Source organism: Pseudoliparis swirei, chromosome 21 (genome assembly GCF_029220125.1).
Source record: "Pseudoliparis swirei isolate HS2019 ecotype Mariana Trench chromosome 21, NWPU_hadal_v1, whole genome shotgun sequence".
In the NCBI taxonomy this organism is placed as follows: Eukaryota; Metazoa; Chordata; class Actinopteri; order Perciformes; family Liparidae; genus Pseudoliparis; species Pseudoliparis swirei.
In genome coordinates, this window is record NC_079408.1 from 7,669,040 (window position 1) to 7,688,285 (window position 19,246).

At 41.6% G+C, this 19,246-nt stretch overlaps 2 protein-coding genes across 16 annotated transcripts in view; one reads left to right on the plus strand and one right to left on the minus strand.

Moving 5' to 3' along the window:
* The window catches only part of slc8a4b (solute carrier family 8 member 4b), an 83,692-nt gene extending 77,360 nt beyond the window's left edge, over nt 1-6,332 (plus strand). For all 14 annotated transcript variants that reach the window (XM_056442240.1, XM_056442241.1, XM_056442234.1 and 11 more), the window contains one exon: nt 746-6,332. In XM_056442240.1, coding sequence (XP_056298215.1) covers nt 746-1,122 — 377 coding nt within the window. In that variant the 3' untranslated portion in view covers nt 1,123-6,332. The remainder of the gene's footprint in view (nt 1-745) is intronic.
* A 7,632-nt stretch (nt 6,333-13,964) lies between these two features.
* Nucleotides 13,965-19,246, minus strand: part of plcb3 (phospholipase C, beta 3 (phosphatidylinositol-specific)) — a 42,090-nt gene continuing 36,808 nt past the window's right edge. For both annotated transcript variants that reach the window (XM_056442524.1, XM_056442523.1), the window contains 6 exons: nt 18,983-19,142; nt 18,456-18,532; nt 17,912-18,001; nt 17,710-17,767; nt 17,252-17,338; nt 13,965-17,163 (listed from right to left, as the gene is read on the minus strand). In XM_056442524.1, the coding sequence (XP_056298499.1) occupies nt 16,846-17,163; nt 17,252-17,338; nt 17,710-17,767; nt 17,912-18,001; nt 18,456-18,532; nt 18,983-19,142 (790 nt within the window). In that variant the 3' untranslated portion in view covers nt 13,965-16,845. The remainder of the gene's footprint in view (nt 17,164-17,251; nt 17,339-17,709; nt 17,768-17,911; nt 18,002-18,455; nt 18,533-18,982; nt 19,143-19,246) is intronic.

The window sequence follows — 19,246 nt, forward strand, 5'->3', positions numbered from 1 at the left end:
AACTGGCAGCTGGTTCCCCGGTGTTTGTTCATTGCCAACCCAGTTATAGAGTCTTTTTACCCAATATCTGCTCAAATGTTCAGCACCATAGAGCTCCACTAATATGCAAATATATCTTATCCTATATCTTAGCCTGTCCTATATTATGGCAAGCAGCCGACCATCAACATGTATGAGAAATGCAGAAGATAAAGCACCGCCAGTTTGACTGATTCATACTGACGAGCAGCTTTTCTCAATTCTCTGTATGTATTATTTATCGCTGCCACTTTCTTTGTCTTTTCATCCATTACATGTGTAATTAGTTCTGTAAATACTGACATCCATGTGCACCCTTCTGCTTGTCTGTTGTGTTTCTCTTGGCACACAGTACATGTGAGCCATGTCATGTATGTGGTTGTGAGATTAAGCTTCTATACGTGCATTATTACCTTGAGGTCGCTTCCTCAGTGGCTTGTGAGAAAGACATATACTGTTATTAAAAAGATCACTAAAAGCCATTTTCATGAGGCTTATTTCAACACTGTTGCTTTGCATCATCTGACTTTTTAAATGATGTTTTACCTCAGGTTGATGTTTTATGCCTAGTTTTCATGTTTTCTTATTGCATCGTTCTTGTTTGTAAAATAAATTGCTACAAACTTAAATTTTTACTAAGATGAGTAATCCTACAAATGAGGCATAAACAACAACAACTGTTTGTAAGACGACGAAACCCTAAATTACACGTTTTGTCCTCATCCAGACACATTCGCCAGCAAAGTCGCCGCCATCCAGGACCAGTACGCCGACGCCTCCATTGGCAATGTCACCGGCTCCAACGCCGTCAACGTCTTCCTCGGTATCGGCGTGGCGTGGACCATCGCCGCCGTCTACTGGCGCTCCAAGGGCAAGGTGTTCAAGGTGGACCCGGGAAACCTGGCCTTCTCCGTCACCCTCTTCACCATCATGGCCGTGCTGTGCGTGTTCATCCTGCTGTACCGGCGGCGGGCGTCGGTGGCCGGCGGCGAGCTGGGCGGGCCGCGGACATGCAAGATCATAACGTCGCTGCTGTTCGTCTCCATGTGGCTGATTTACATCTTGCTGGCTTCCCTGGCCGCCTACTGCCATTTACCAATTTAAATGGAGAGGAGAGGGGAGGGAGAGAGACCCGCTGTCAATATGAAGAGAGAGAGAGAGAGAGAGGCGGAGATGAGTAGGAGAGGTTGATCAATATGGGCAGATTTTGTTCTAAACTATTTCTCAGTGTTTCAGATTAGATTTGTTCTTTCCCTTTATTTCTTTTCTGAAAAGATATCACAAAACTCTCAAACTATTTCCAAGAATGTTTTGCATTACCAGCTCTGCATTCAGTGATGAAAAACTTCTCGAATGCATAAACCCTCGAAATCGAGATTATTTAACGGAAAGAATTAATGAGAAAAATGTTTTAATGAGCGCTTTTATGCTGTCACCTCAATCATCCAGATGATCGTTGGTGGACAACGCTGTTTAATAGTGTATAAAAGGCTGATGAAGGAGAAAAGGTGAGGAGGCAGGCTGGAGGCAACACAACTAGAGAGAGGTCGGGATGAAATCCTTGAAGCGACTCGAGAAATCATAAAATAAAAAGAACAGATGGCGAAAGATTCTACACCTCCTCTTCACGCTCTCTCTCTCTTCCATCTTTACGATCTCGTCACGGGATTGTTGGATCCTCCCATTACACCCACTGAACTCTATCTTATACGACCAATGACTTATTACTTTTAAGCCCTCTTCCCTCCCAACTGTCCACACTAAGACACACACACACACACTCACTTTCGGGCCCTCAGGTGAATCTGCTGTGGAGGATCACTCACTACCTTGAAGATAAAAACTGACAATTGGTCTTTTTTCCTTCTCTTCTTGAATACACTGTGCGAAGTAGTCGTTCCACCCGACCACACGCACACGCACACTCACACACACACTCGCATACTGTACTCTCCCTTTCCTACAAACTCTACAGACTGTAAACACTCCTCCGCCCCTCCCTCTTGCCTTACGCTTATCTCCCCTGTAGGAATTGTCTTGAAGCTGTGATTATGAAATGCTGTAGTCACCACCAACCAACCCTCTTTTTAATTGAGCTAATCCCAAGTCCCTCTCCTTTTATGCCAATCAACAGCCTCATTTGTCCTACAAAGAACCCAACCGACCCTTTTCCCCCCCTAAACTTCCGTGGCGTCAAGTGTTGATGTTGTTACCGTGCAATTGTAAAAAATATAAAAAGACAGAACTATACTGTAGTTATGGAGAGCCGGAGATAAAGAACGTTAAAGCGGACGGTTTCTAAGACGGAGGATCAAGATGTTGGGAAAGAAGCCTGAACGAAGTGGGATGATGGAGCAAAATAACTTTGTGATAGGCGTAGAGTACAAAGTCGGGTGAACCAACTAGCAAGCAGTCCAACGAGTAATAGTTGTCTTTCTTGCGATGAAGAAGGGTTGTGCACTACACTTTGTGAAGTACCCTGTTTACAGTCTAACGTTGCATTACATGGGGAGGAAACAAGTCGAGAAACGGAGGAACGTCAAGAGACATCACGATACCATTGGGATGAACCAGAAGGAAGGATCTCACTGTCCTTGACGACGACAAAGAAGATGATGGCGACCGCAGTGTTGATGACAAACTATGACCATATCCAGTGTTTCTAATTGTTCATGATAATATAAGAGACTTTTATTGATGTGTGTGAGAAAACGCTGATATTTAATTCACGTGAAGTCCCCCTCTTTGTCAGGAAAAGCCCAGAAGATGAAAAGGAAAAATCCATGGGACCTTTCTCTTGTAGAAAACAGTTCAAGAAGACATTTAAAGCAAAATCCATCACGAGGGAAAAGTCTAGGATGGTGAACATGAAACCAGAGTTTCACAGAAATATCGCATGACTGTTAATGTTGGGACGTTCCTTTGTATCACAAGTCCTCTGTTATCCAAAGATCTATCAGAAGAACACTGAACACCAACATTCATTTTCCAGGGTGCAGTTTTACCTCGCAGGCACTCGAAGTCCCATAAGCTGCTTATTGTAGTAAAAAAAACAATCTAAATTCATAAAGGTGGATAATTAATCCTTATTGTGCTGAAGCATTGGTATTTTTCATGAGTGTCAAACGCTTTGCAAATTATTTTGTTTTTGTGCATTGGGTGTGTGAATGTGAAAGTAATTTACCATAATTGGTTATTGTTTGTTCACATTACATCAATGTGGATACCCCTCCCTGGCCCAGGGGCTGGACAGAAGCTAGACAGAAGGGATAAATGCAGAAAAATATTAAACAATTATTGCACAAAGACTATGATAGAAAAAACAAAACTGCAAACATTTTCTCAACTGCCCACAAAGCTCGTTGCAAACCTGAAAACTATAATTTAGCTATTTGCTATACCCTTAATAACTGAAAGAAAAATGGGATCGAAAATAACAATTTACCTGCCCATCCGCCTCATTAAATATGGACACATGGCGATGCTCTAGAAGCTCAAACGCAACTCACGCTTGACCGCAGCCCTTGAAAGAAATATTCTAATCTTTAATTCTAGAAAATCTGCGAAAGTAGTCGTGAAAAAAATACTGATTCCTGTTGAACTGCATGATGCTCTTTCTCCACTTCAAAGGAATATTACTTTTGAACATTGCGATCTAAAGATTTGTCACAAGTTTCCTGATCATAGAGGAGCTGCTCTGGGTCTTACTGTCCTGAGGTCACGGGTCACCTAAAGCACGCCCCAAAAATACAATTACAAAATTGTTGTTAGGGTTTTGTTTAATTACTGTCTTCATTATTAGGTTAGCTGTTCAATTATATTTCCAGGCAATTTTATTTCCCCACATGCAGATCTACATCCAAATTGCTGAATCATTGGTTTCTTCTTTATTGGCCTGAAGGGTTTCATCTTCAGCCGCTTTGAACCACGGTCATTATCTTAGTTGAGGAGCACGCTCGCGTCTGATGATCAGCTCTCCATCTGAGGCCGATGGGAATGAATTGTAGGTATTTGGTCGTAAAACAAAGTGTTGGACGAATGTTCGATTAAAACGACGATAGCACAGAGTGACAACAGTTGATCATAAGTGCAACACGGATGCCTGAACCGAATTGAAATCGAATCCATTAAAATGTCAATCGTGGGACGTTATCTTCCCACGCAAAACAAAAGTTCCCTTAAAAGAAAAAAAGAGAAAAGCTGTGAGCGCAGCGTCCTCGGTCGTCGTGGGCGTGCGGCCCCCGGGGCCAGAGCCGGTCGTCAGTAGGAGGGACGTGTCATCTGCCAGTCGGCTGCTCTGACATGACCGGCTTGCCGCCTCCTGGCCTCCGACGAGCCGGGACGTCGGCGGTGACAAACGATGTTAGTCAATGACTCGAGCTTCCGTAACACTTTCCGTTTAGGAACGAGTGGGTTAAACGAGCTGCCGACGCCACGGGAAGAATACTGGGACGGATTTAGAAATGTCTGCTTTTTAACAGTTGATAAAACCTCGCTGGAGGACAAACCAGTGTGTGTGTGTGTGTGTGTGCACATGCTTTTTAAGTGAGTGAAGAAATACAACCATATTTTTAGTCTCTTGCCTGTTGCTTAGCGACCATCTATCTGCAAGCCGTTGTCTTCTTGACGTGTGTGTGTGTGTGTGTGTGTGTGTGTGTGTGTCATTCTCTTCATGTTTCTCATTTTATCTGCTTGCCCTCCTTCGAGTTAATTTGATAATTCTCATTCACTTATTTTCTCTCTCTTTCTCTCTTCCTCTGTGGGCACATTTCAACATAATATAATATGTTCATCCTTTTCTCACGTGCTTCTTTTACTTTTGGGTTCCTTGTGTGCCTCCCCTTGTTTGCATGTGTATCCGTTGTGTTTCAGTCTCCATGTGTATTTGTGCCTTTGTGTGAGTGTGTTTGTTTTTGGTCGTGTTGTAATCACCTCAGAGGGCTTGGCCTGTGTGTCCCTGGCTGAGTCCCATGTGTCAGATTAATGAATTAGAAATCAGCGAGACCCGCAGGAAAAAATGCCTGGAAATTGTGTGTGTGTGTGTGTGTGACAGTAAGAGAGAGGCAGGGAGATTGTACCTGGTACAGTATGTGAGTAACTTTCACTCATATTTTATACACACATACATGCAAAAACACAGAAGATCAATGTGGGAATATATCAAGCAATGCACACACACACACACACACTGCTGGCAGTACATGCTTACTCTTTTTTAAATCTCTACAGACTATTGAAATATTCCTATTGATGTTAAACTCCACAAACTTGGTTGGAAAAGGACCGTGGAGGCCTGAGATGAGAACTGAAATGTGGTTGGCTTGCTGTGCATGTGTGTATATTAACAGACATCGCTATACGTATCGAAGTTTGAGATATGAACATTATTTGTAAAAAAATATAAATACCTGTGTTCTGATAAACTTTGATCACTTTGTAATGACCCCATAGGTATCTTATTGACACTAATATCTACTCAGCTCAAGCAATTTATTTATGTAGATGTAGTAGCCACATAAGTCCTCCAATTTAAATATATCGAGTCAAATAGTACGAACCATGTGTATACTTTTAATTGTTGAATGTCACCCCTCCCAATTAGCTTGAAACGATACCAGGAGCATGACCTCAGTGTCCGTGTGGAGGACTCTGAACTTTCAGCTGCAGTTTCCACACGATGACGAGTTTACTTCTGCAATGCTGTCGTCAGCCTTGTGAAACATTGCATCTAAATTAAGATATAATGTGAAGGATTTAGTTTTTTTTAATGCCCATGCTTGTAAAGAACTCATATTTCCATCAACATTACGTGTGCTTTGCCACAGTTCACATATGGAAACGTCCCCAGTGTGTGTGTCTCTGTGTGTGTGTATGTAGAGATCGTTTATTTATCAGGTACTATTTATCACTATTTTATTTTTATTTTCTACCTGTCTTTTCTCCCTTTCTCTTTATTATTTTTATTAACATACCATGCAGCCCTATTTATGAGGTCACAAAGTGCTTTTGATATAATTATGTGGTGTTTAAATGTCTTCTTTTATTTTGGAATTGCTTTATTAATGTACAACGTTCAATTTGTCTCCATTAATTTGTGTTTTGGTGATTTGTTTTGTAACAAAAGAAATGCCCTCAGAGTATAAAAGCAAATTAGCATATTAACAATTTACAATGACTGCTCTAATGCCTTTTTTACATGTGTGCGTGTGTTTGCGCACGCGTGTGTGTGCGAGTGTGTGTGGATGGGTGCATTCCTTTCTATGATTCCACCCATGAGTGTGTCGATGCATGAATTAAACTCATTCTGAATACAGTGTTGGTGTTGGAGATGTCGTAGTAAAGAGTAAAGTATTTTTAAATGCTGACAATGACATGACATGAAAAACGATATAGATGTTTACAAAGACCAAACTTTTTCTTTTCTTTTTTTTCTTTCAAAGATGAAATAAAACTTGACTGGCAAATGCTCAGAAGAGCGTCTGTATCTTTTCTACGGGCGGAGAAGAAGTCTCGACTCAAAAACTGCAGAGTGCATTCTCAAAATGAAGACGCTAATTTTACTTAATGCTTAGCAATCAACAAATAGAGTGCAGCGTGTAATCATATTTGGATTGAACTGATTAGCTGGTGGATAAATTAGCCATGGCCCTGCTTTAGATTTGCATTTGCAAGCTTCCCTTAAAATGTTTGAAAGGTACTCGCATTAGTCTGAATCAAGCAAACAGAAGGCCAATTCAATAAGCTGCTCGCCCACCCTGGTGGGAGTGGTTCTGACCCGACCGACCAATCACAGGAATGCAGGTGTACGCCTACATGGTGGCGAACGTCAGTCTTTGAGCGAGACACCACAGAAATTGATTTTAATGGCTTGCAAATGCTCATGTGAAGTATTTCATAGTCTAACACAGCAATTGATCCACATACATTTCTCAATCTGCTGAACAACGGGTGAAATGTGGGATGGGAAATGGGCGGCTAGACACCAACAGAGGGTTATCTCCCAACTCTCTTGGTTGGCTCGTACCACTGACATCAACCTTGTAAATACCGGTAGGCATGTTGATGCAAACATGTTATTGCCAAAACACCTGTGTCAGGAGATAACATGTCACCGTTGTGTTTTCTGCTTGCCTGAAGTGGCGAAAGGAAACATCTAATTAATACAGGTTAGAAGAAACACATATTTTCATTAAGTCCTAAAACCACTAATTATGGTCTCTTATACAGAATGTGTAAGGACTGACATACATGTCTACATATCACGTATAGAAATGTACATATAGTTAGTATAGTATGCCAAAATATGTGAAAATAAAGGTCATAGTATAGTATTCCAAAATATGTAAAAATAAGTCATAGTATACCAAAATATGTAAAAATAAAGGTCATAGTTTAGTATGCCAAAATATGTCAAAATAAAGGTCATAGTATAGTAGGCTATGCCAAAATATGTCAAAATAAAGGTCATAGTATAGTATGCCAAAATATGTAAAAATAAAAGTCATAGTATAGTATGCCAAAATATGTCAAAATAAAAGTCATAGTATAGTATGCCAACATATGTAAAAATAAAAGTCATAGTATAGTATGCCAAAATATGTACAAATAAAGGTCATAGTATAGTATGCCAAAATAAAGGTCATAGTATAGTATGCCAAAATATGTCAAAATAAAGGTCATAGTATAGTATGCCAAAATATGTAAAAAATAAAGTCATAGAATGGTATGCCAACATGTCAAAATAAAAGTCATAGTATAATATGCCAACATATGTCAAAATAAAAGTCATAGTATAGTATGCCAAAATATGTAAAAATAAAAGTCATATAGTATGCCAAAATATGTACAAATAAAAGTCATAGTATAGTATGCCAAAATATGTTAAAATAAAGGTCATAGTATAAGTATGCCAAAATATGTCAAAAATAAAGTCATAGTATAGTATGCCAAAATATGTCAAAATAGTATGTCAAAATAAAGGTCATAGTATAGTATGCCAAAATATGTCAAAATAAAAGTCATAGTATAGCATACGTGTCAAACTCAAGGCCCGCGGCCCAAATGTGGCCCGCCACGTCATTTTATGTGGCCCGCAACGGCATGAAATAAATATGATGCCTTTTCTTAAAAAAGGGAGACAAAAAATCTTGTGCTTTTATTTTGAAGGTATTTTTTTTGCAGCGGACTGCGGTCTGTTCACTCACCTTCATGCTGCGTTCACGCCAGAGGAGAGGCGAACCCTTGCGTTGCTTTACTAAATGTATTCGTGTGAGTTCACTCGCCGGACTGTTCACTCGCCGGAGCTTCTCCAGGAGCTGCGTCTGGATGACGGCCGCTTCCAGACGATCGATATCCTCCGTAGGTTCTGATTCAACGGTATGACGTCAGTGACGTCACACGGAGCATTTCAACAGTCTCACCTACTTTTACCACCAGAGTTTAAAAAATCAGCCCGAATGAGGCGCATTTTTCGCGTCCTGTCATTCACGCGCCCGGCGGACATCCAGACGCGCGTGCGTGTGTGACCACATTTACTTTGTATTAACAAACATCCCCAGTTCCCCTATTATGAATTCCTCCATCAAGTCTACGTCAGTGGTCACTAAGGTTGAAGTGAGTGCTGCTTCATGTTTTTCAGTATTTATAATATAGTCAGAAGAAAAGTTAATGTTGAACATGTGAATCTTTTTTAATTACCCTTGTTTAATTTATTTATAGTTTGTGTATAAAAGCTGTTCCTCAAGACTGACTTGTAGAGCAGCTTTAAATGTCATAGGTTCAGTGAGAGCATGAAAGCACTGTTTAGACATGTTTTAAAGTCTGAAGTTACTGAGTAGTAATGTATGTTGTATTACCTTGTGTCCTTCAGATTCACTTGTTGGTTCATAATTGACTGTAAAAGGGAATATTACTAAATAGTTTTGTTGTGCATACTGTGATATTCTGAACTCTCAGGTTCAAACTGCACCATCTTTTCATTAAATACATTTGAGAAGTTAAAAATGTCCCTCGATTTAGGTCATAGCTTGTCATTCAGGGGTGATAGTGCGTCCCAAAGCCAGACCAGTGGAGAACCACAGCCCCAGACCAGTAGAGAACCACCTGTCTCAACTGTGACAAAGCTTTTATCAAAGTTAATTTAATAATGTTGGTTTGATCTTTGATAAAGTAATGTGGGTTAAAATAAATATAATGAAATTAAATAGATTTATTGTATAATATTTAATACATTTGCATATATAGTTATACATTTATATAAGTACACCTAAATAAACAATAAACAAATGCAAAGACAGTTATTTAACAATATGTTCTGGAGTAGTTAGAATGATACCGTGTTAGTGACAACCGGCCCCTTGAGGGAAGCCATGAGGCCGATGTGGCCCCCGGTGAAATTGAGTTTGACACCCCTGCTATAGTAGATGATGGTTTCACAGCAGCACTGTTCAGGAAGTGCAAAGTATGTTTTTTTTAAAAGCAAGATGCTTCTTGGCCCATTTCCAGCAACTCGGTTGAAACGATAACGGAATTAAGGAGATGTATTTATGCTCATCTCTGTCTGTATCTGTTGGGATTCATAACTGCTGTTTGCAAAACGCTTGAGGACATACTGGCGTGTATAACATGTCACATCGTATCCCTCTGAAATGCACCGTTAGGTTCATTGAGGTTAACGTTTAACTCCGAGGGCTCAGCCTCGATGGACTGCTCGCTGGAGGTCAACCTGCAAACTCTCCTTGTTTGTGCTTTAATTCTGCATTCAGTCCACGAAACAGCCTCACAGATAGTTATCGAACCGGGCAACGTGGAAAAAGGACACAATCATATTTATAGCACTGGCCATAGGGGAGTGGTTGTTGAAGATTAAACAACCACACACACACACACACACACCTGACCAGCACAACCGCTGTGTTGACCCCAGGGCCAACACACGGCTGCACTGGTTCCTTGATGTGTCCTGAGAGAGCAGCTGCACTGTGGGAGGGTGAGTGTGTTCACTTGCTCTGCGTTACATTCCAGGTGTGTGTGTGTCCGTCCAATTAACTCACTTTCTGATTCTGATTAAGTAAAAAAAAGTCTTAAACTTGACTTGATGTGTTTTTGCATGATTTTCAGTCTGTTGCCATTTATTTTTTGTTCCCTTCCTTTTTCCCGTTCTTCTCCGTCAGTTTCCGAACAACAAAGTGGCAGCTGGTATTCCCAAAAGCTACCCCGCGGTAACCACGGCAGCAAGACAAGTCTCCACCCTCCGCTGGAGGAGAACAAGACGGAGAGACAAAGAGTAAACACGACGGTCCTGAGGGAGGGATAGAGAAGCGGAGGAGGAACGACAAGATGGGAGACGCAGACGGAGACGGCCAGGGGGGAAAAAAGATGGAAAGCCACAAAGTGTGTGAGAAAGAGAGGCAGGCGGAGCGGTCAGAGTGTGAGTGTGAGGCAGACAGACGCAGAGAGAAAAGCAAGAAACAAATCGAAGCACGAGAGAGGAGTGGCCGACACATGTATCCTCTGGGAGGAGGAAGCAGACAGGAAGCCACATGCTACATTAGTCGTCTCCGTCTCCTGGGTCCAAATGTTTGCCTCCACGCATGAACTCATTTAGACACAGTTGGTTAATTTGTGTATATATACAGTATATACACAATGTAACGAGAGGAGGCACTGATGTGTAGCGAGTAAAAGGGGTTCTATTGTGCTGCTGATTACTAGGGATGTTCAGCAGGTAATGAGCGATCCGTGAGGGATTATACTCTCAAACTAACCTCTGCCACCCAGCAAGGCATGAGAGAGGGATGAGAGAAGGTAAGGGAGAAAAAACGAGGGAGATGAATGTGTCTGGTCTCAGCTAATGTCTCACTTCATTCCTTTGCTGAGAAAGGGTGTGTTTACGTTAGCCGTGTCCACCATCACAAAAAGAGTTATGTGTGTGTGTGTGTGTGTAAATCCCCCGACTTGGAAATGCATTCACTTTAAATAGCTTGGATTAAATACACAACTAATACACGTCTGCATCAATCCCCGTAACACGTGTCTCTCGGGTTACGAACGCCAACTTGTAGAAGGCTGCTGGCATCTTGCAGGCGTCACAACCAGGGTTGCCAGGTCTGTGTGACAAAACCAGCCCAATGGCCAATCAAAACCAGCCCAATGGCCAATAAAATCTGCCCAATATCAGAACTCAAAATATGCCCGTGCCAAACCATATACACTGCTTTTAAAGTCCAACAGCATTGCTATCATTGCCAAATGTATTGTAATATCTACAAAGTAACACCAAATGTTTAGTATGCCAGCATTAAAAGCAGTTTTCCCATAACAGTTATTTCACCTAGGTCCTAAATTGGCCTTGTGTAATTAGATACAGTATATTATCATAAATAAAATATAGCTCTGTGAACGTGTAGAGTAGGTGCGTGTGTGTACGTGCTGACCTGGAGTCAGTTTGGTAGGATTTGGGTATAAATAAATTATTTCATTTAAAATATGGATTTTTATTTAAAGATATTCATGTAATTTGCATGCAAAATAGGTCTACCCGAACCAGCGGACAAAAAATTCAAGCCGCGGCAACACTTCAAAAGTAGCCCAATTCCGCGGGAAAACCGCGCACCTGGCAACACTGGTCACAACTGGCACCTCACGTTGGGTCCTTAGTGCTGTTAGCTAAAGTCCCAACTCAGCAGTTTAATGTGGAAAAAGATGTATTGTTTTACGGTGAACACGTTACTTTCATGAACAAGTCAGAATTATGCATTAAAAAGACACAAATGTCATAACAACGGTTTATACATAGTCATAGATGGAGTGTATATACGATGTCATAACATGTTCTCCATGTTGTCTGTCTGGCTCTGCTTACCGAGCAGGACACATTCTCAAGATATAATACATATTTGAATATGGTTTCTTTAAAGATATTTTCGTGAAACGTGACATTTGTATGACTGAAATATTGATGGAACATCGATATGATTTTTTTTTTAATGACACTGTACTATTGCATTTGTTTATGATATGCTAAGGAACAGATATGACTTTTAATGCAAGATATTTTAGAAAATACTACACATATGTACACTTGATTTGATGTAGAGTTGTGTGCTTTTGCATCCTCCAGTGGAATATGCTTTATTGATTTGTGTAGTTTGAACCTTGCAGGCGCCGCTTCACTATGTATGTCATATTCAATAAACTCAAAGCACATTACATGGACACTCTTTTTTGTTTTTTAATAATTGACATTTTTCATTACAAATGGGTAGGAGCTAAGTGCCAGACATCTTGAAATACTAAGGGGGGGGGGTCTCTGAAGTCGAACACCCACATTGATGACAAAATGAGAACGTTGCACCAATACTGTCAGCCCCGTCTATGATTGTGCACACACACAAACAATAACACAGACGGTTCAGCTCCGTGTCAGGAAGTTGTACGTTTAGTTCTCGTATACTTTACATTATTGAATGAAATATTCCATGTGGATCATTATATAGTATTCCCTTATATCCTACATATATAGTGTAAACAAAGCTTACCACATATCTTGTCCAATTCTCTTCACTATCTGAAGAGTACAAACGTGGCGTCAATCAATTGAACTAGTCGAGCTACGATGGTCTCATAATCGAGTGGAACTGAAGAGAAGGAAAGGGAACAGAGAAGGAAAGAGAACAGAGAAGGTTAAGGGAACAGAGAAGGAAAGAGAACAGAGAAGGAAAGAGAACAGTTGCGTAGAGAAGAGAGGGAGAGGAGACGTGACAGCCAGAGGCCTCGGGGTGGGCCTGAGGGAGACCAGTCACACCATATGACCAATAAGAGGAATGTCAAGGAGTGTTTGTAATGCTGAAGCGAGCATCGCGACTATATCCACGTCTCCAACATAAACAGGACAGAAATAACAAGAGGCTAAAAACCAAGGCTGACAGGAAACAACACCCAGGCTCCTTTCTGTTGTGAAGGTAGGCGGGCCAACGGCACCATCGACATCTCTCTCTCTCACCTCTGTGTGTGTGTGTGTGTCAAATACGGAATATACTGAATAAAAGAGAACTTGGGTTGGCCTTTTCAGTGTCACGGTTTACACTCGAACTCAACAAAGAAGCTGTTATCCAAATATCTTGCCTCCTGTGTCATATGCCTGAAGCGGTTGTAGCCTACTGGCTTCTTGGGGGTTTGACCCATTTCGCTCACTGACAAGTAGACCGACGCCAGGATTGCCTTTGCAGGGCTCTCAAGTTTTGAAGACAGGCAAGAGTGACATCCTCCCCCCCTAATGAGTTAGCATGTAGCATGTGAAGCGGCGCTACGGGGGATTATCAGAAATAACAAACACCTGCCGTTGACTGCTGAAGAGACTGAAATGATCACGAGTTCTCTTTGGGTTCCTCGTTATGCACGACGCCTTTCATATTTGACATAATCATTTGGTCCGAGGTCAAAATAAAAATATAATTTAGTGCAGCTTTAAGTTTGATATGAATCAGACGTAACATAAAATGGAGCGTTTAAAAGTCATTTCAAGGTGTTTGGGGTGTTCTACTACTAACGATACAGTATTAAAGCCTCTCATTCACATCGTATTACCTCCCAGTCTCAGATCCAACAGCCAACGTACTCGTTTGTAAACCACAAAGTATAAAGTCCATACAGTCCATGTCAATGAATCCATCTTCCCTGTAGACTGGGTTATGATCTTTTATTTTCCGATTTACAACACTGTACGTCAACATTAAAACCCACTGGCTGCTATCCAAAAACCAACGAGATGTATTTGTAAAGTAGATAAAAGTCTACAGGTCAAAAAGCTTAAGATCTTTTGTGGCATTGTTCTTGCAATCTTTTAGACATTTTAATGTCATAATTTGTTCTTTTTTCCACTCTTTTCCTCACATAGGCATTTGTTGGGAATATTACCGAATAACAAAACGGCAAAGAAACCTGTGTGGCTTTCAAAATGTCCTTTACGAGCATCAACAGCACAGATTGGTAACAGTGCATCTAAACATGAACACAACTTCATCTGAAATGGGGTTGGCGTGAAATGGGATCAAACATAAGAATACAAAACAATCTTCTCTGTATTTTAGTAATAATGTACAAATATATCTGAATACTTGCCACTGGACTTGGAATGATTTGGACCACCTCTAAAACCTAAAAAAATGAAACCATTTGATTTGAGAAGATGGGAAATTGTTTTACTGCATAAAGTAAAACAAATAATACATACAAAAGACACACAAAAAACACACTGCATACGCTTGTGTCTAAAGCGAGATAGACGATTAAAAACATTTACAGGCTGGCTATCTTCCATCTTAACAAACTAAAGGTCAGCATACGCATTTGAAGCCAGTCCTGACCCCAGAGGTGTCAACCTGAAAAACTCCATAATGATTTTAAAAGCTTTGTCCATATTGTATCTGGAATGGGGGCTTTGATATAAGAAAGACACATTTACACTCGGGTTGTTCCACTGAACTAGTGGGTTATTTCTTCCACCTATAAAAACTTAAATAACCACAAAAGAAAAAGTTGTTAAAATCCCATTTAAAAAGATGATAGTTTACAAAGCGTTTGTGTGAGGGGGGTAATCAGACAGTCAGGCAGCCAGTGCTCTCTGAAGGAGGGAGGTGGAAGAGGACAAGGCAGAAAAGTCATCTAAAAATAATCTTTTCTTTTGAAAAAAAGAAGAAATTATACCAACTCTTTCCTTTCCTCAACCTTCATTGACCTCTGCTGACCTCCATCCCTCTTTAGCACCTGTAGTCAGTAGTAAAATTCACATAAAGCTAAACATGTACACAGAATTCATATACACAGAGTGCCATCATGTTACCACTCAAAGTGGAAAACACAAGAAAGACAAAAAAGTTGTCATCTTATCAACTAAAAAAAATTAAAAAAGGATCCAGTAATGGATGAAATTAAAAAGTGAGGAAGCTTTGATAGGGACAAAAACAAAGTACCATTTGTACACGACAATCCCACATTCAATGTTTGGCTTCAATGGAGTATCTTAAAAACTGAGTGGAATATTCCCCCTACAATAAAACAGTTCCTATGTCCACTGAGAACTGAACTACACACGCTAGCAACAAACGGCAAGAAGAAGTTTGAACTTGAATCTTATTTTGAGGCTTCAGGGAAATTAAGCTTCAAGTGAGTTGCAACAGGAATTCTTTCCACATAATCTAAACATGAAAACAATAAGAATTTGCCAAATTGAGCAGATCTACAGTGTAGCAACTAAAATGCAAAGGAATACCCTCGTGTTAGTACCTCATATGGGGATTCAGAGTCCAAATAAGATTGCATTTGTATATTAAAATGTCATAGAGCAGCCTTAAATCATCATCTGAGGACCGTCTCCTACAGTGGCGTTGCCATTTAAGCATAATGTCCATCTCTAGGCTGCAAAAGTGGCAAAGTAATTGCACCAGTAAACATGGAAAGATACACATACACAAACACACACACACAAACACAGCACTTTCCATTTAGCAGGAATAAGCAGATGTCTTAAGAGATTAACTTCTCCACACGCACGCACACAAATAACCTTGTCGAGTTTAGTAATCAGATATTTGTAAAATTGGATGTGTGTGTGTCTTGTTTTCCAAATGGGATAGATTACATGGGATGAGGATTTTAAAGTCTTTTAGCCACTGAACCATTACACTGTGTGTGCGCACACACACACACACACACACACACACGCACCATTATGCATTGGTAAAACGCCTCTGTAAAATAGTGTCAGACAGGTGTTTGTGTGAAAGAGGGTGACACATCACTAATACCCTCCCTTCTCAGCCCTAAAAACACACAGACACACACACACACACACACACACACACACACACACACTTAGCCAGCTGGAGCCCCCCTCCCCATGCAACCGTGGCTGGACTTTGATTTTGGGTTAAAGGCCAGAGACTTTATTCACACAATGACGCTGCAGCTGCTGCTGCTGCTGCTCAGGTGTGTGTGTCGGGTTACAGTATAATCAGATAATCAACCTAAATGAATAAAAGGCTCAAACCCCCGGTTTAAAACAAACAGCTGAAGCTTCAGCACCGCATGCTGGTCGCTTCTGCCATTGCAGCTAAAACCTTTTGAAATATTGTTCTGTCGTGTTCTCTCTTGATACTCAGGACATCACTGCTCTCATCATGAACAATTGGACTTGCAAAAGTGGAAGAGGCGTGTATGTTTTGGCATGTAGTCGCAGCACTCCAGAGGCTGCATTCTCAATAGTTCTTTGTGTATGTATCGTGTATGTATCTATGGGATTATGAATCACATTGATCTTATATTGCGACAAACAAAATCTCAAAAGATTCATAATGATCGCGTTGGCCAACTAGCATGTTACCATGTTTTCCCCGAACAATGGTTTTCTAACGTGGCTCTAGAGTTAAAAGCTTTCAAAAAGTGTCACTGAAGAGGTTCGGCTGAAACATGGGAGCATGAAGTCGTGTGGCGAAAGCGTACTGACCAGACAAAAAAACGCTGATGCGAAGACAAAAGTATCAAAAGGATATGACGTTAAAAGCAAGACGGACAAGAAAATGTAAAAAAATTCAAAAATTGGTTATGATTCTGATGAAATCGTCCAACAGAAGTCATGATGTGCGTCTGACAAAAACAGCAACAAAAAGAAAAGAAAAAAATATCGCTCTGTCGACAAGAAAAAAACAGTCTGTAATAATAAAAAAAGGAATAAAATGAGTCAATAATTACTATCATTACGACCCCACAGTATAATCCTTATAGACCCCGCTTGAATGTATTTTGTTTTCCGTTTTACAAGTTATCATTTTAACTGAAGGACATCTCCGCCTCCGACAGGACGGGAGTGGTGGACGAGGAAGTGGATTCGGCCAATGACGCAGTGCTATTGTCCATGCTCCTGTTCCAGGGGCTCCGATTGGGCGTTGACGGGTAAGAGGGCGTGGAGCAGTTGGAGGGCGGGCCCGAGTCGGAGCTGGGGTTCGGGCTGCTGTGGTTGGACAGAGGCGAGAACAGGGCGTCTGTCCGGAGGCCTTTGCTCTTGAGCTCCACCTGAAGGTGCTGGCAGATCTCCTCCGGTAGCTGCTGATGCTCCAGCTCCAGTTCCCTTTCCAACTTACAGTGGAGCTGCGGGAGAAACGCCAGGCAGGTATAAAACAAAACCGAATTCAAGCACTCCGATGTACCAGCGTGAGTCCGTGTGCTCCTTGCTCACCTGTGGAAGTTCATCATCGATTTGTTGCAGCACCTCCCGCTGCTTCAGCATCAGCTTGTCTTGTCTCCTGGTCTGAGCCTCCTCCAGCTGGGGTGGGAGAAAAGAAGAGGGGGAAGGGAGGAGGATTTGAGGGGTGAAAAAAAGGAGATGTGGAATGAGAAGTAGTGTGTTGGAGGGGATTTTAGGAGAAACCAGGAAAAGAATAAGACAGAAAATATGAGGATGAGGGAAAGGAGGACAGTAAATAAGACAGAGGCATGAGGGAGGAAGGAAAAGGAAGATAATGTGTGGAAGGAGTCGGAGTAGAGTTGATGACAATGGGTTTTTTTTTCTGCCATCGTCATCAACTTTACTTCACTCTTGTACTCGTTGTACTTTAAACATTAGACAACCGCCCTTAAGGACTGTTGGTGATAAGAAGAGTGTGTGTGTGCTTGTGTGTTAGTGTGGGTACCTACCCCGCGGATGAGGGAGACAGAATCCTGAATGTGCTTTCTGTTGATCTCATTCAGTTCCCTACAGCGAGAGATAGATGAAGAGGAAGGAGCGAGGAAAATGATGAATAAAAAAGGGATTAAAGACACGAGAAGTGTGAACCAAAATGAGGTCCAACTGCTCAAACATCCAACCGACATCGTGGATTTCAGACAGGCCTCTTACGTTTCAGCCTTGTCTTTGTCGCGAATCTTGGCTTCGCAGATGCTGTTTTGTCGCTTCCTGTCTAGGATCTTCTGGAGCTCTTTCTTCTCCCTGCAGGCACAAGTAAACAGAACTGTTTTACATTATTGCGAATGTTATTAAAACAACTTTGATGATTGTGGCAATCCCAACATACAAAAATCAAAATCGCGTAGTGTAAAGGGGAAAAAAATACACTTAAAAATCACTACAACAATCATGTGGGAGGGGATGGGTGGGAAACTTTGGCGGGTGTTTATGTGGATATGGATGGATTTGGATGTGTGCTGATTTTATTTTGTTGTAGATATATATATATTTTTTCTCAATGTCAAGGAATAATCTGTTTGTGGAAAATGCAAAATAAAAAGTTATAACAAAATAAAATAAATCACTACAACACTGGCATTAGGGCAAAGAATAAGACCGTTATTAATAATAAGGAAAGAAGAAAGTCACTCTGGCAGTGGCTTCGGGGTTCCGTCCCGTCTTTTCTTATTTAACGAGGTCAAGCGGCTGCACTTACCTTTCGCACGTGTCCTTGAGCTTCTTCAGCTGAGCTGCTTGGCATTCCTGGGCCGTCTCCTTTAACTTCCGCAGGGCCTGAAAAGACACGGCACCAGACGCCGACCTGTCAGCGAGGAACGGTGCCGACGTACAGGAGTGCCACGTTGATGAGCGCCGCGTGCGTACGGTTAAGATCTCAGGGGAGGGACACGGTGTTAACCCACGAGTGCCACCTTGGGAATGAGTGAACGGACACTTTTCATACACAGGAGCGTGCATGTGTTTATAGTATGTTAAGGTCGAGTTAAGTTTTAGTTTATCAAGTATATTTACATCGGGGAACATATAAAAAAATACGCTAATCTTCAGAAAGCAATGTGATGCTTCGACGAGATTGAGCTACGAGCTAATGTCCATCTGCAGTCCCTGGCCAGGTGAAATTAAACCCACCCGAGCATCTCCACAGCGTAAAACAAAGCACCCCCCTGTGCAGGTTTTAAGATGGACGGGGGAGCTTCTTCCATTCTTTGGGAACGGTAACCCTACCTCGGGCAGCTGTGTGTGTTGCTTCTCCCTCTCCAGTGCGTGGAGCTGTTGTCGGAGCTTCAGCAGCTCTTGCATCTGCCACTCCCTCAGCTGCACCGTCTGCTGCTCCAGCTCCTGGTCCAAGGCCGTCAGCTCGTGCTGCACCGGCTCGTGGGGCTCGCTGAACAAACACAAGGAGTTAACTTCCATCCGTCTTTACATCATCAATCAGTCGCGTTATGTCATCGTGTGCTTTCCTCCCCCTCCCCCACTGCTCTCCTTTCG